This window comes from Balaenoptera acutorostrata, chromosome 10 (assembly GCF_949987535.1).
Source record: "Balaenoptera acutorostrata chromosome 10, mBalAcu1.1, whole genome shotgun sequence".
NCBI lineage: Eukaryota > Metazoa > Chordata > Mammalia > Artiodactyla > Balaenopteridae > Balaenoptera > Balaenoptera acutorostrata.
Window position 1 is genome coordinate 36,693,444 of NC_080073.1, and position 15,972 is coordinate 36,709,415.

The 15,972-nt window shown below is 38.4% G+C and overlaps 1 protein-coding gene across 27 annotated transcripts in view; it reads left to right on the top strand.

The window, feature by feature from the left end:
- PBRM1 (polybromo 1) overlaps positions 1-15,972 on the top strand; it is a 106,737-nt gene that overhangs the window by 53,978 nt on the left and 36,787 nt on the right. For 20 of the 27 annotated variants that reach the window (XM_057555028.1, XM_057555022.1, XM_057555040.1 and 17 more), the window contains 4 exons: positions 422-1,064; positions 5,034-5,245; positions 13,865-14,050; positions 15,309-15,466. In XM_057555028.1, coding sequence (XP_057411011.1) covers positions 422-1,064; positions 5,034-5,245; positions 13,865-14,050; positions 15,309-15,466 — 1,199 coding nt within the window. The remainder of the gene's footprint in view (positions 1-421; positions 1,065-5,033; positions 5,246-13,864; positions 14,051-15,308; positions 15,467-15,972) is intronic. The other 7 variants (XM_057555041.1, XM_057555038.1, XM_057555019.1 and 4 more) reach the window with 1 other exon arrangement.

The following is a 15,972-nucleotide window of genomic DNA, read 5'->3' on the forward strand; positions in this document are numbered from 1 at the left end:
AAAATACATCTTAAGTTCATACTGATACTCCCAGTTGAGATTCAAGGCTACAAGGTTTTTATTCAGTGTCCTCTGTTTTAACACCTTGATCTCTTTTTCTCCCTTGTTGAAAATCTCAGTTCTCAAGGATACCATAGGAGATGGAGTTAGAGTGTCACATAGCTACTCATTTCCTTTATTCTACCTTATTCACAACTATCTCAACATAGTAGTACTTACTCTCCCACCAAAAATATAAGTACTGAAAACAGTTTTTCTAGTTCTTTCTTTGTTGATAGGGTATGTTTCACTAGAAACATACTAATTACTGTGTTTTATATATCACTTGGAATAGTCCCTTCCTTGTGGTTATGCTACCAACTTTTTACAAATTTAGGTTCATATATTTTATTTTATCCATTTAACATAAATCTTTCTTTAGGTAGGAAGAGCGGTATTTCTCCTAAAAAATCAAAATATATGACTCCAATGCAGCAAAAACTAAATGAAGTCTATGAAGCTGTAAAGAACTATACTGATAAGAGGGGTCGCCGCCTCAGTGCCATATTTCTGAGGCTTCCCTCCAGATCCGAGCTGCCTGACTACTATTTGACCATTAAAAAACCCATGGACATGGAAAAAATTCGAAGTCACATGATGGCCAACAAATACCAAGATATAGACTCCATGGTTGAGGACTTTGTCATGATGTTTAACAATGCCTGTACATACAATGAACCAGAGTCTTTGATCTACAAAGATGCCCTTGTCCTACACAAAGTCCTGCTTGAAACTCGGAGAGACCTAGAAGGAGATGAGGACTCTCATGTCCCAAATGTAACCTTGCTGATTCAGGAGCTTATCCATAATCTTTTTGTGTCAGTCATGAGTCATCAGGATGATGAAGGAAGATGCTACAGTGATTCCCTAGCAGAAATTCCTGCTGTGGATCCCAGCTTTCCAAACAAACCTCCTCTTACTTTTGACATAATTAGGAAGAATGTTGAAAATAATCGCTACCGGCGGCTCGATTTATTTCAAGAGCATATGTTTGAAGTATTGGAGAGAGCAAGAAGGATGAATCGGTATGTTTTCAAAACCATTTCTTTTTGAGAAGGTGTGACATTTAGTGTAAAACAGAAGAAAGAATTTTGCTTTGATTTGCTATTTCAGCATAGGTACATGATTACAGTTGATGGGGTGCTATTTTGAATTTTAATTAGCCAAAACTTATAGAGAGCAAGTATAGTCTGTGGAGGAGAGAAGGCACACTACTAAATTGTCTAGAGTAGGGCCAATGACGGGAGGAATGAGACAAAATTGAAGATCTGTTGAAAAACATAAACTTTTAAAATATAGCCTTTCATACAACATGTATTTTTAATGGATAAAATGCTTTCAATTAGAAATAGTAATATGATTTTCTTTTAAAGTTTGAGTTGAATGCAAGCATGCTTTAAATAAATTAAAATAGCTCTAAGATACTGATCTGAGGTTAGACTGATTTAAATTTGATTGTCATTTCAGATATCTAAAAGGGCTTCTTTTTAATCTCAGATTCGTTACTTTTAAGTTCAGTCTGTAGACATTAAATGTTCTAAAAGAAGAAGAAATCAAATTTAAATTTCCATCAAACTTAAATTCCCTTCTAATTTTGATCTGTGCTGTATATTTGCCACACAACAATAGTATATACTCAGCTGTGAAAACAGTTTCAGTTCAGCAATTACAGTGTGTCTTCTATATGCTCTTGGGGTCACTTGGGGGGTATATAAAAAGTTAAAAATACAAACTCTGCCTTCCTGGAGCTTATAGTCTATCATGCTGAGAGCTAGACCTTTAGTCACTGGGCATGGGGTGATTCCAGCTGGGGAATCTGTGAAGCCTGGGTTTGCTCTGGATCTTGAAAGAAAAATTAAAAGTAATGTTTGATGTTCCTATTGAGGGCCTGCCCTTTGTAAAGCACCACGCTAAGTACTTTATGTACATAATCTCTAACTCTTATAATAGCCATTCTAGGTAGGTGATAATCTTCCTAATTTGTATACGAAGATGTACATGACAGAGGGAAATACATTGCAAAGTCACAACTAGTAAGTGGCTTGGCTTATCTTGTTCCCCACTATAGAGAGCCACTGCTGAGCCAGTCACCAAGACGCCAGTCATGGAGCGCAGCCAGGGATGATAAGACTTGAGCTGTGTGCTCTAAGAGCTTCAAGTCTGACAGCTGGGGTAGCGCCTATGCTTAGGGAAAAATAATTCCAGGCATGAGATAACGTTTAACAACTTGATATTTAGTAAAAGATGGTGGAGTAAAGGAACTGCGTTAGAGTTCTAAAAAGGCATGAGACGTCAGAGAAGACTGGGAAAATGGGTGGGATTCAGATAAGGTAAGTGGTATGAGTAAAAGCATAGGGTTAGGAAATGAATATGGTGTGTTCAAGAGACACGTGGAGTTGGGGTCAGATTGGAGAGGCCCTTGAGTGACACATTTAGTAAATGGTCCTTATTCTTCAGCAGTGCAGATAGAAATAAAGAGAAATATGGGGGGACATATTGTAGTCAAAATCTGCATTCATTTATTCGTTAGTTTTCATTTATTCAACAAATGTTTATTGAGTGACTACCAGTTATGAGAATGTTCGGGATACTTGGTATACACCAGTGGACAAAACAGACAAACCCTGCTCTCATGGAGCTTAGAGTTCCATTTTTATTCACAGTTTACTTAAATAGTCCTTAGGTCTAAAGTTACTCCTCTCCTCCCTGCCCCCCTACCTTACCCCCAGTATATCTTGGGATTAGTTCTGTGCTTCTTCCAAAATAGACTTGTCTCTTAGATTATTAGCAACTTTGTTTCTTATATAGATGACATGATTATTTTAAGAATTAAGCAGATTTGTATCTCTAGGAAATGAGCTCTTTTGCTTCTCCCATTGTTGACATGGTTAGTTTTTGCTTTTGAGGCCTAGGAGGTAGAGTCCAAGGTGACTTTACAGTATTCCCCTTTTTATCCACCGTTTCACTTTCTGCAGTTTCAGTTACTCGAGGTCAACCAAGGGCTGAAAATATTAAATGGAAAAACCCAGAACTAAACAATTTGTAAGTTTTATAAATTACACACTGTTCTGAGCACATGATGGAATTATGAATCTGCCCTTTCAGTGTAATGTGGATTATCAAAAGTGTGTTTTCAGTTTTAATTTTATACTTAAAATTGTAAGCTCTTGTAAAATTAATTTCAAGCGAACAGTCTTCGGAAGTCTCTGTTCAAATAATAGGCATCAAAATAGTGTCGTAGGAGTTTTATTTCCCTTGGCCAGTTTTATTTTTATTGCTTTCCTACAAGTGTTAGCATTTCTATAACCTGAAAAGATTTTAGAATCTTTCTTGAAATATCCATTTAGGTTGTTATTGGCAGTGTTTTAGATTGCCAGTTCACCTTTGCTGGTGAGAAGCATTCTGGAGGCTTCGTTCAAGTTTTGATGCTCTAGTGATCCGTATCAGCAAACAGCTGACTGAGCTTGCTACACCATCCACGCTCGCCTGACCAGAATGTCTCCATGACTGCTGCTAATAAGTCTTTGTCTCTGGTTACCTTTGTGGATAATTTTTCAGACTCTGATATTCTTTTTTTGTGTGTGTGTGTGTTTTGCACATACTTTTTATTTGTTGAATAAAGGAGTATTTGTGAATATGTACATAAACACATAGAGCGAGCACTAGATTTAGAGCAAGAATATCTGGGTTCTAATACGCAAAACCACTTACCAGCTCCGAGGGCTTAGGCCAAGAACTTAATGAGTTCAGCTTCCTCGACTGTAAAACTAGGCTATTAGACCCGTGCAGCCCACCGCACAGGTTTATTGCAAGGTTCAAATGCAGAAACATATGAAAAGTGCTATGAATACAACTTAAGAGCAATACAAGTATAAATACAACGAGTAACAGCAATTGAATTTCAAGTTGAGGCGTACTTAATCACACCCTCGGGTTATACCGATGTACTGATGGAGTCAATATGAAAGTGACAAAACAGCTGATTGCTAACGAGAATGAAAATGATGCTCTTCTGAGCAGGGAGAATTCTGCAATATCCCGTAGCCCATCCCTGCAATGAATCACTCCCTAAACTTCATGAAGATGTCAGCGACCCACCGTCAATAACTCTCTCACGGAAGCACAAGGGCCAAATGTCCCACGTTTATTTACATATGAAATGTCAGACCCTGGTATTCTTAATAGAATTATCTTTCTTCCTCAGACCAACAGTGGATTAGAAATAGTAATAGAATTTCTTTGAGTCTAAATTCTGAAGTTCATTTTGCCCAATCCTCTCATTTTATAAATGGTGAAAGAATCTTTTAAAAGTTTTCAGTATGACACACATAATTTTTTTTCTATCTTCCACTATGTTGCCTGTGGTGATTCCCCAGAATTATGTAGTTATTTCTGGGAAACTAAAATGAACACTGACTCTGAGGCCTGTAACCATTTTACGATGCCCTTAGGACTTTGCAGTTTAGGTTCAAATATTCACGGAGTCGTACCAGCCTAGGCAACCATGATATAGATCCAAAAAGAATAAAATGGGCTAAATCTTTTGTTAATACCTTATGCAGTGTGTTGGTCCCTTAACTAAGAGAAAGTAAAAATTAATTCAAAGATTAGATGCAAGTAAGTGTTGCACATGGTGTGGAGCCTTAGTATAGTCCCTGACTGTGGCAACCCCCTTCTGTTGCCAAAATCAGCTAATGAACATGCTATGTTTCTCCCTAGGAAGCTGTATGAGGCCTTTCCTTTTACATGAGCTGTACAAGGAGTGAGCCTTAAGGAAAAGGAAACTGGTGAGCATGAGGCTCACCAAGGTAAAATTACACTTCAGATTCTGTTCTAACAAATTTTAAGGAGATAGCCTTATTAGAACTGCACAGAAGTTACCATTATATCAATTAATGCATTAAAGAAGCATTTCATAGAATGCTTTAACATATAAGCAGGGTGTTTAAAAGAAGCAGCTTGTGTGTCAGTGAATACTCTTAATGCTATTATAGGACAGATTCTGAAATATATGAGGATGCGGTAGAACTTCAGCAGTTTTTTATTAAAATTCGTGATGAACTCTGCAAAAATGGAGAGATCCTTCTTTCACCAGCACTCAGCTATACCACAAAACATTTACATAATGATGTGGAGAAAGAGAAAAAGGAAAAACTACCGAAAGAAATAGAGGAAGATAAACTAAAACGAGAAGAAGAAAAAAGAGGTTAGTTTCTTTCATTTTATTAAATATGAAGAAACATTATTATGCTCTGTCCTAGCTGGTCTTATAATTACCTGTGGAGCAGAGTCCTATTTGTGTAAATGAAGACTCAGGGTGTTGGCTCTTTCAAAACAGACATGGTAAGATGGGAAATGTTTTTGTCATTATCAGTTTGGTCATCAGACTGGAAAAGGTTGGAAGTTATACGTGACACAGCTGTTATTCTAGTATTTCAAGAACAGCGTCAATTAATTCACAAGTGTGGGAGCTTAAAACCTCTTAATACTATTGGTAGATAAAAACCTAAGGGGCCCAGCTGGGGCTAGAGAGCATTCTCAGCAGTGCCTAAAGTTTCTGCCCCATTGTTCAACAGCATGGCTGTCCTCGTATGGACTCAGCCAGGTAAGTAGATTATACTTTGTTCTTGTTTTAAATTATTTATTTATTTATTTATGGCTGCGTCGGGTCTTAGTTGCGGCACGCAGGATCTTTCGTTGCGGTGCGCGGGCTTTTCTCTAGTTGGGGTACGCAGGCTCCAGAGCATGTGGGATCTGTAGCTGCCGCATGCAAGCTTAGTTGCCCCACAGCACGTGGGATCTTAGTTCCCCAACCAGAGATCGAACCCGTGTCCCCTGCATTGGAAGGCGGATTCTTAAGCACTGGACCACCAGGGAAGTCCCCAAGTAGATGATATTTTGGTTGAACCACATAACTAGGAGGAAATTTTTATTTTAATTGTAACAACCTAAAAATGTTACTTTGAGTCACTTGCCAGAATTTAGAAATATTTGAAAGTAGGAACTTTTATTAGAAATTTAATCATTTCTGAAAAAGAATTCACATAAATACCTAGAATATATAACTTTCCAAGAGTCGTATTAGTCTTTAGCATCAGATCTCCTCCTTAGAGTTGTTTTTCCTTAGGCAAGAGAACAAAGTAAGTTGGTTTGAAGCAAATTCTCATAAGCAATGGCATATGCAAAAAAGAAAAGAAAAGAACCTGGTTGGTGAGAATAGTGATTTTACCAGTACAGGGCTAGCTGCAGAAACCAGCAGCTTTTTGCCAGAAGGAATGTACTCATTTAGGATGGTGAGAGAGAGTGTGTGTGTGTGTGTGTGTGTGTGTGTGTGTGTGTGTGTTGGACCAGGGAAGGGGGAGGGGGGTCCTGTGTCTTTTCCAACGAAAGCAGTTGATGCAGGAATGAACAGGGTAAACCTGTAGCTTCACTTGCCCCAAGTAACAGTTGGGGTTGAGGAATATCCTGAAAATTACCATAGAAGGGCTAAGATAAGCTCTCCACACATTCTTGGCTGACTGGAAAACTACACATGTACAGGGGAGATGCGAGATACTGATGAAAAGCAAAATGCGAGAGATTCTAGAAAGTTGGTCACAACTTTGAATGCATCCCCCAAGCCACATGCAGATTGTTCAGCAGAGGGTGGATCCTTACAGGTTTGAGGTGCTTGAATACAGTCTTCACCTAAATCATTGGTTGAGCTTTAGCTGTGCAGACTTACAGCAACCCCTCATGCCATGTGTCCTAGTATACTTATAATGGGAATCTCAGAGGAGAGAAAGGGAAAGAAAAATATTTGAAGACATAATGGCTGAAAACTTCTCAAATTTGATGTAAAACATTAACCTACAGCTCCAAGAACATGTAAGAAAACACAAAGGGAATCACATCTAGGTATGTCATAACCAAACTGCTGAAAGAAAGTCTTAAAAGCAGAAAAATGACTCATCATGTCCAAAAAAACAATAATATGATAATGACTCATAAGAAATAATGGAGGCCAGAAAGCAGTAGAATGATATTCAGAATGCTAAAAGGGGAAGAACACTGAACCAATAATTGTGTATCCAGTGAACGAACCTGTCTTTCAAGAGTGAAGCTGAAATAACTCATTCCCAGATTAACAAAAATTGAGAGAGTTCAGTGCTGGTAGATCTTCCCTGTAAGAAATACTGAAGGACGAGCTTCAGGCCAAAAGAAAATACCACCAGGTAGTAACTCAGATCTGTAAGAAGGACTGAAGAGTATTGGAAATGGTAAATATGTGGGTAAATATAAAAGACTATGTCTGTATCTTTTTCACTTAATTTCTTTAAAAACATTAGATTGATTAAAGGAATAATAACACTATTGTTAGCTTTATAACGTTTATGGAAGTATATATGTGACACAACTAGCACAAAGGAATGGAGCCGTATTGGAGCAAAGTTGCAATATTGAATGAAACTAAGTCACTGTTAACCTGAAATAGATGGTGACATGTTAAAGATGCATATTGTAATACCAGTAATAAATAGAAAAAGTCAACACAGGAATTAAAATGATACGCCAGAAATACTTGCTTAACACAAAAGAGGGCAGTAAAGGAGGAAAAAAGGAACAAAAAAAAATAAGACCAAAAAAAAAGCAAAATGGCAGACTTGAATTCAGTCATATCAGTAATTACATACTGTGAATAGACTGAACACTCCATTCAAAATGCATTGGTTATCAGACTGAATTTAAAAAGTAAGATCCAACTGTATACCGTCTATAAGAGACTCATTTAGATTTGGACACAAATAGGTTGAAAGGAAAATGAAGGGAAAAGATATACCATGCAAATAGTAACCATAGTGAGTTGGAGTGGCTATATTAATCAGACAAATAGACTTTAAGAAATATTCCTAGAGTTGAAGGGGGACATTTTATAATGTTAAAAGGGTCAAGAACGTATAATACTTATAAATGTGTATGCACCTAACAGTGGAGCCCCAAAATACATGAAGCAAAAACTGACAGAATTGAAGAGAAATAGTTCAATGGTTATAGTCTCAATACACCTTTCTCAGCAAATGACAGACTAACTAGACCAAAAATTGGCAAAAGTATGACTTAAATAAGATTGCTATAGACTGAATGTTGTGTCTCCCACCAAAATTTGTACGTTGTAGCCTCCAGTATGTTGGTGTCTGGAGATGGGGCCTTTAGGATGTAATTAGGTTTGGATGCAGTCATGGGAGTGGAGCCACTACAGTGGAATTGGTGCCATTGTAAGGGGATGAAGAGTGAGAAGACAACTGTTTATGAACCAGGAAGTGGACCCTCACCAGACACCAAATCTGCCTCCAGAACTGTGAGAAATGGATGTTTGTTGTTTAAGCCACCCTGTTTATGGTGGGTGTTCTTATAGCAACCTGAGCTCTAGGACAAGGACTGTCAACCAGCTTGACTTGACTGACGTGTAAAACACTATACCCAGTGACTGCAGAATACACATTCTTGAAGAGTGTACATGGAACATTGTCTAGAATGGACTATGTGCTGGGTCATAAAAGTTTAAAAAATTTTAAAGGATTGAAATCATACCAAGTTCTTTTTTTTTTAATTTTTGGCTGTGTTGGGTCTTGTTGTTGCGTGCGGGCTTTCTCTAGTTGCGGCAGGTGGGGGCTACTCTTTGCTGCTGTGCATGGGCTTCTCATTGCGGTGGTTTTTCTTGTTGCAGAGCATGGGCTCTAGGTGTGCGGGCTTCAGTAGCAGCACGTGGGCTCAGTAGCTGTGGCCTGCAGGCTCTAGAGCGCAGGCTCAGTAATTGTGGCACACGGGCTTAGTTGCTCCACGGCATGTGGGATCTTCCCAGACCAGGACTCGAACCCGTGTCCCCTGCATTGGCAGGCGGATTCTTAACCACTGTGCCACCAGGAAAGTCCCGGGTTTTTAATTTTGAGACAGAAGATTCTTCTCTTGAGAAATGGACCAGGCAGTGGGGATCTGAAGATAACATCTGGTCCTCAATGAAATCCATCCAGCTCTATGTATGCATGGAGAGCTTCCAGTCAGCTTTTTAAAGCGTTTTTACTTTTGTTTCTTTTTTTTTTTTCTTGGCTGCACCACACAGCATGTGGGATCTTAGTTCCCAGACCAGGGTCAGACCCACGCCCCCTGCACTGGAAGCACAGCATCTTAACCAGTGGACCACCAGGGAAGTCCCTAAAGTGTTTTACTTTTAAATAGAAGCAGATATTTATTTAAATGGGACCAAATATTTAAGGGAAAACTCTCTAAGATGTTAAGATAGAGAGCAAAACAAAAAGAAAAATGGACCTTGGAAGAAACAAAAAAAGTGAAGGCAGCAGGAGAAAATTTTTTAAAAAAACCAACTAACTGGACCTTCAGAGAGATGGCAAGCTACTGCATCCATAAAACAAGAACAGAAAGCCATAAAAAATGAACATTTGCAGAACAGAAAATTTATTGGAAATTAAAAATATGGTAAATGCACAGAGTTAAAATATTCACAAATCATTATATCTGATAACGGTCTAGTGTCCAGAATATACAAAGGACTCCTACAATTCAACAATAACCAAACAACACAATTCAAAAGTGGGCAAAATATTTGAATAGATATATCCTCAAAGAAATTATAGAAATGGCCATAAGCACATGAAAATTAATGTTCAACGTCATTAGTCATTAGGGGAATGAAAATGAAAATTACCGTGAGATACCACTTCACACCCTTTAGGATAACTGTTATAAAAAAAAAAAAAAAAGATACAAGTGTTGGTGACCATGTGGAGAAATTGGAACCCTCATAAATTGCTGGTGGGAATGTAAAGTGGTGCAGCCACTATGGAAAACAGTTTGGCAATTTGTTTAACAGCTAAACATTTAATTACTATATGATCAATTAGTTCTGCTCCTAGGTATATATCCAAAAGAACTGAAACCAGGGACTTAAGCAGATACTTGTATACCAATGTTCATAGCAGCATTATTCATAATAGCCAAAAGACAGAAACAACCCAAGTATCCATCACAGATGAATGGATAAACAAAATGCAGTATTTACATACAGTGGAATATTATTCAGCCATAAAAAGTAAAGAAGTTCTGACACATACTACGAGGTGGATGAACCTTGAAAACATTATGCTATCTGAAATAAGCCAGACACAAAAGGACAGATGCTGTGTGATTTCACTTATATGAGGTACCTAGAATACCAAATTCATAGAGAGACAAAGTAGATTCAAGGTTACCAAGCTGTGGAGAAGAAAGATAAGGAGTTATTTTTATTTAATGGTTACAGAGTTTATGTTTGGAGTAAAGAAAAGGTTTTGGAAATAGTGGTTATGGTTACACAACATTGTGAGTATAATTAATGCCACTGAACTATACACTTAAAAATCGTCCAGGGCTTCCCTGATGGCGCAGTGGTTAAGAATCCGCCTGCCAGTGCAGGGGACACAGGTTCGAGCCCTGGTCAGTGAAGATCCCACATGCCGCGGAGCAACTAAGCCCGTGTGCCACAACTACTGAGCCTGTGCTCTAGAGCCCGCGAGCCACAACTACTGAAGCCCACGTGCCTAGAGCCCATGCTCCACAACAAGAAAAGCCACCACAACGAGAAGCCCGCGCGCTGCAACAAAGAGTAGCCCCTGCTCGCCGCAACTAGAGAAAGCCCACATGCAGCAACAAAGACCCAACACAGCCAAAAATAAATAAAAATAAAAATAAATTTATTTTTAAAAAATCGTCCAAAAATGGTGAATTTTATGTGATATATATCTTACCACAATTTTTTAAAATTAATGTAGTATACCAAAAACCATTGCATTGTGCACTTTTAAAATAATTAATTAATTAATTAATTTTTGGCTGTGTTGGGTCTTTGTTGCTGCACGCGGGCTTTCTCTGGTTGCGGCGAGCGGGGGCTACTCTTCTTTGTGGTGTGTGGGCTTCTCATCACGAGGGATTCTCTTTGTTGTGGGGCACGGGCTCTAGGCACACGGGCTTCAGTAGTTGTGACACACGGGCTCAGTAGCTGTGGCACACGGGCTTAGTTGCTCCGTGGCATGTGGGATCTTCCCAGACCAAGGATTGAACCTCTGTCCCCTGCATTGGCAGGCGCATTCTTAACCACTTCACCACTATGGAAGTGCCAAACTGTGCACTTTAAATAGGTGAATTGTATGGTGTATTAATTATATCTCAAGCTTTTAAAAAAAAATGATAGCAGAGTGGGGTTGGGGGATAAGATTCATGTTGTTTAACAGAACAAACTTGCAAAGAGTAGTAAATAAGCTATAGAGATCTAATGCAGAGTACAGTAGATATAGACAACAATATTGTCCTATAGTTATGTAGTGTGGTAAACTGCTGCAATGGCAACAGTATATAAATAGATCAAAGTAACATGTTGTACACCTTAGATTTACACAATGTGGCACTTCCCTGGTGGTCCAGTGGGTAAGACTCCACACCCCCAATGCAGGGGGCCCGGGTTCGATCCCTGGTCAGGGAACTAGATCCTGCCTGCATGCCACAACTAAGAAGTCCACATGCCGCAACGAATATCCATGTGCCTCAACTAAGACCCAGCACAGCCTAAATAAATAAATAAATAAATATTTTTAAAAATTTACACGATGTTATATATCAAATTTATTCACTTAAAAAATTGTTTTAAAGATAGCAGAAGGGAAACAGAGAAGGATTAGAAGATAAAGTTGAAGAAATCTCCAAGGAAATAGAACGACAACAAATAAACAAAGAAAAAGATATCTAAAAGATCAGCTCAGGTGGCCTAGAATCCACATAACTGCAGAACACAGTTCTGCTAGGCCTTCTTCCACTATATAACAAGGACCCCTTTCCTCCACTTTCTAATAACATTTTCTTCATTTTCTTCTGAGCCTTCAATGCCAAGTCTTTAATGTCCATTTCTCTACTAACAGTCTATTCAAGGCAACCTAGGCTTTTTCTGTCGTGTTCCTCAAAATTCTTCCAGTCTCTGCCTATTCAATTGCAGAATCACTTTCATATTTTTTTAGGTACTTGTTACTGTAACAACCCCTCTACCGGCTACCAAAATCTAATCTAAATACCATCAACTCAAAAGTCCCAAATCTCATTATTTAAATCGTCTAAACTAGGTGTATGGGTGAGGCTCTGGGTATGATCCATCCTGAGACACAATTTCTCTTCATCTGTGAACCTGTGAAAGTGAAAAAACAAGTTCTCTGCTCCTACAATATAGTGATGGAACATGCATAGGATAACAGGGACATTCCCTTTCAAAAAGGGAGAAATGGAAAGAAAATAAAGAGTCATTAATTCCAAGCAGTTTCAAGATCCGGGCAGGCAGACTCCATTAGGCTTCAGGGCATGGAATTAGTTCTCTGTGGCTCCACACTTTGCCCTCTGAATCATCCTTTTTCATGAAAGGTAACACATGGTTGCAGCTGAGTTGTTTTATCAGCCTGTTTCCTGTCTCTAGAATTTGGGGGGTTTAACAGCCTTCTTTCATTTTGTACTCTGTCCGTTTCAGGCCTGTTGACAGTGTTCCGGTTGGTATAAAATTCTCAAGAACCTTGTGAATATGCTTCCTATGTCACAGGGATTCATTTGATTAATCAACTGCTAGATAACATTTTCTACCAAAAATGGCAAAACTTTAAAAAAAAATTATAATACCAGTATTGGAGAGGGAATGGAGAAACAGACCCCCCCCCCCACCTTGTAGCCAAAGAGTGAAGGACTTAAGTTGGTATAGACTTTTGGGGGTCAGTTTGGAATATGCATTTTAAAAACTTTTAACATGCTTATTTCCAGCTCTTCCATTTATGGAAAATTATCTTAAGGAAGTAATCAAAGAAGTGGGCAAAGCTTTTTCCTGAAAAAAACCTACGGTGTTTGCAGATAATGGCTTATATGGGAGCCATTAAAAAGTTTTGTTTAGGGACTTCCCTGGTCCAGGTCCAGTGGCTAAGACTCTGCACTCCGAATGCAGGGAGCCTGGGTTCAATCCCTAGTCAGAGAACTAGATCCCACATGCCGCAACTAAGAGTTCACATGTCACAACTAAAGATCCCACATGCCACAACTAAAGATTCCGCATGCTGCAACTAAAAAGATGCCCCAACTAACAGTTCTGCATGCTGCAACTAAAGGATCCCACATGCTGCAACTTTTGCTGCAACTAAAGATCCCGCGTGCCGCAACTAAGACCCGACACAGCCAAATAAATAAATAAATGAATAAATATTTTTTTAAAGTTTTGTTTAACAAAAATAAAAATCTTGTTGAAAAGCATTTAATCTCAGGGGAAATGTTCATGATACATTAAGTGTATGCATATATAGTTTACAGTATATTGTATGAAATACATATTCCATATCTCCTCAATTCTACGGTTCCATTCATTGTGACATAACCATGTAATAACTGTCAGAGGAAAAAATTCCAGATGTGTTAGGATGGAGAGAAAGTACATATGAGATTATCTCTAGGATTACATGATTTACAAGTGACCTGTTTTCTTCTTTATATGTTTGTATCATCCAGAATGACTCTAGTGAGCATATATTATTAAGGTGATTATTTTTATTCTGTACATGCTTTATTTATGTATTTATTTAAATTAATGGCAGTTGGTTGTAATTCAAAAAGACAGTTTTGAGTAGAGGCTATTGGGAATGTGGATGTCATACTGTTTGTCCTGAATCCTGCCTTTGAGTATCTAGAAAAGAAGTAAATCTATTAGTATGTGTTGTTTGAATCTTGCATCTGTTCCAGCATCCCTTTCATGAGAACATTTTTCTCTTTTTTACCTAAGAAGCTGAAAAGAGTGAAGATTCCTCTGGAGCTGCAGGCCTCTCAGGCTTACATCGCACATACAGCCAGGACTGCAGCTTTAAGAACAGTATGTACCATGTTGGAGATTACGTCTATGTGGAGCCTGCAGAGGCCAATCTACAACCACATATAGTCTGTATTGAGAGACTGTGGGAAGATTCTGCTGGTAAGTTCGTTTTAAATTGGAGGGCAGATTGGTGAGATGTGACTACTGTACTCCTCCTTGGTTCTCAGGGAAGGAAATTGTAACTCAGACATTTTATGTCTTCCAACAATAGTTCTACACTGTCAGTAAATGCAATTAAGTACCCACTATATGAGAAACATAGGCTCAAGCACTGTTGGGCAGTGGCACAGCTGAGTCGAAAGAAATACAACTTTTTTTTTTTTTTTTTTTTTTTAATAAAGTTTTTTTTTTTTTTTAAAGAAATTCACGTTCTTTTATTTATTTATTTATGACTGTGTTGAGTCTTCGTTTCTGTGCGAGGGCTTTCTCTAGTTGCGGCAAGTGGGGACCACTCTTCATCGCGGTGCGCGGGCCTCTCACCATCGCGGCCTCTCTTGTTGCGGAGCACAGGCTCCAGACACGCAGGCTCAGTAATTGTGGCTCACGGGCCCAGTTGCTCCGTGGCATGTGGGATCTTCCCAGACCAGGGCTCGAACCCGTGTCCCCTGCATTGGCAGGCAGATTCTCAACCACTGCGCCACCAGGGAAGCCCAGAAATACAACTTTTTGAAGTCTAGTTGAGATTCAGTCATTCAACTGATATTTATTAAAAACATACCGTGAGCCAAACTCTGTAGGATGGCAGAGATTGAGAAGAACAAAAGGCCTGTGTTTTGCCCCTGGCAAAACCACTCTGGTAAAAATCACAAATAAAGAAGAAATTGTTATAGACAGACATGTGCCTTAGCTTAGAATTTGATGCCAGAAAGGCTTCCTAGAACAATTGCCTTTAACTTGAGACATAGAGAATGAATAGGAGTTAATGAAACCAAAAGCAAGCAGAAGTGTGATCCAGGCAATCCAATTGTCTCAGCTGTTCATCATGTAAAATACCTTTGTATTCCTTCACCCAAGAGCTAAATATGTCCTTTAGTATATCTTACATCCTTATAAAAGCACACAGCTTTAGGTGTGTCCTGACCCAGCAGAGTAGAGTAGGTCTCATCACCTTCCTTATTCTATTTATTATACATCTTTTAATAGGAGGGGGAAAGTAGTATTTTTTAGGCCTCATTACATTTCATTATTTTAAAGTATTGTTTCTTCTAAGATAATTGTATTAAGGAACCGTGGCCTAAAAGCACATTGCTAGGTTTAGGCCATGGCAGAATGGATGTAGTATTTGCTCATTTTACAAAGAATATGTCATTTTTGTTAATGGTAATTCTCTCTCTTTCTCTCTCTCTTTGTTTTTGAGGTGAAAAATGGTTGTATGGCTGTTGGTTTTATCGGCCAAATGAAACATTCCATTTGGCTACACGAAAATTTCTAGAAAAAGAAGTTTTTAAGAGTGACTATTACAATAAAGTTCCTGTTAGTAAAATTCTAGGAAAATGTGTGGTCATGTTTGTTAAGGTAAGAAACTCATTAGTCCCAAAACAATAAATTATTCCATGGGAATAAAATTCACAAACACAAAAAATTGATCTTTACAAAACTGATAGCTCTGTTTTAAACTGTTGAATTTTTTTTTAAGCTGTGTCTCTAGCTTCTGTAAAGATTTGGGGAGAAATTAACCTGAACATGATGGTGAAAGACCATTTGCTGCCTACACTATATAGCTATATGCAGTTAGCTTAAATTTTTTTATACCGGCAGATAAATTTTTAAGGGTGACATTTTCTGAAGGATCATTATAAATTGTTAGTGTGGTTTTAGGTAATAAGGTGCACTTTTTGTTTGTCTGTGTAGTATAGGCACATGCCCACAGCTTTAAGGGACATTATAGCTGTATGAAATACTAATATACTGTCAAAGGAGCAGTTGGTAAGCTAAATAAGCTAAACAGTATGTGGTGAGTAAGGCCATTCAGTATAAGGAAGTACTCCTGGATCTCTAGCCGTTTACCATTTGTTGTTCAC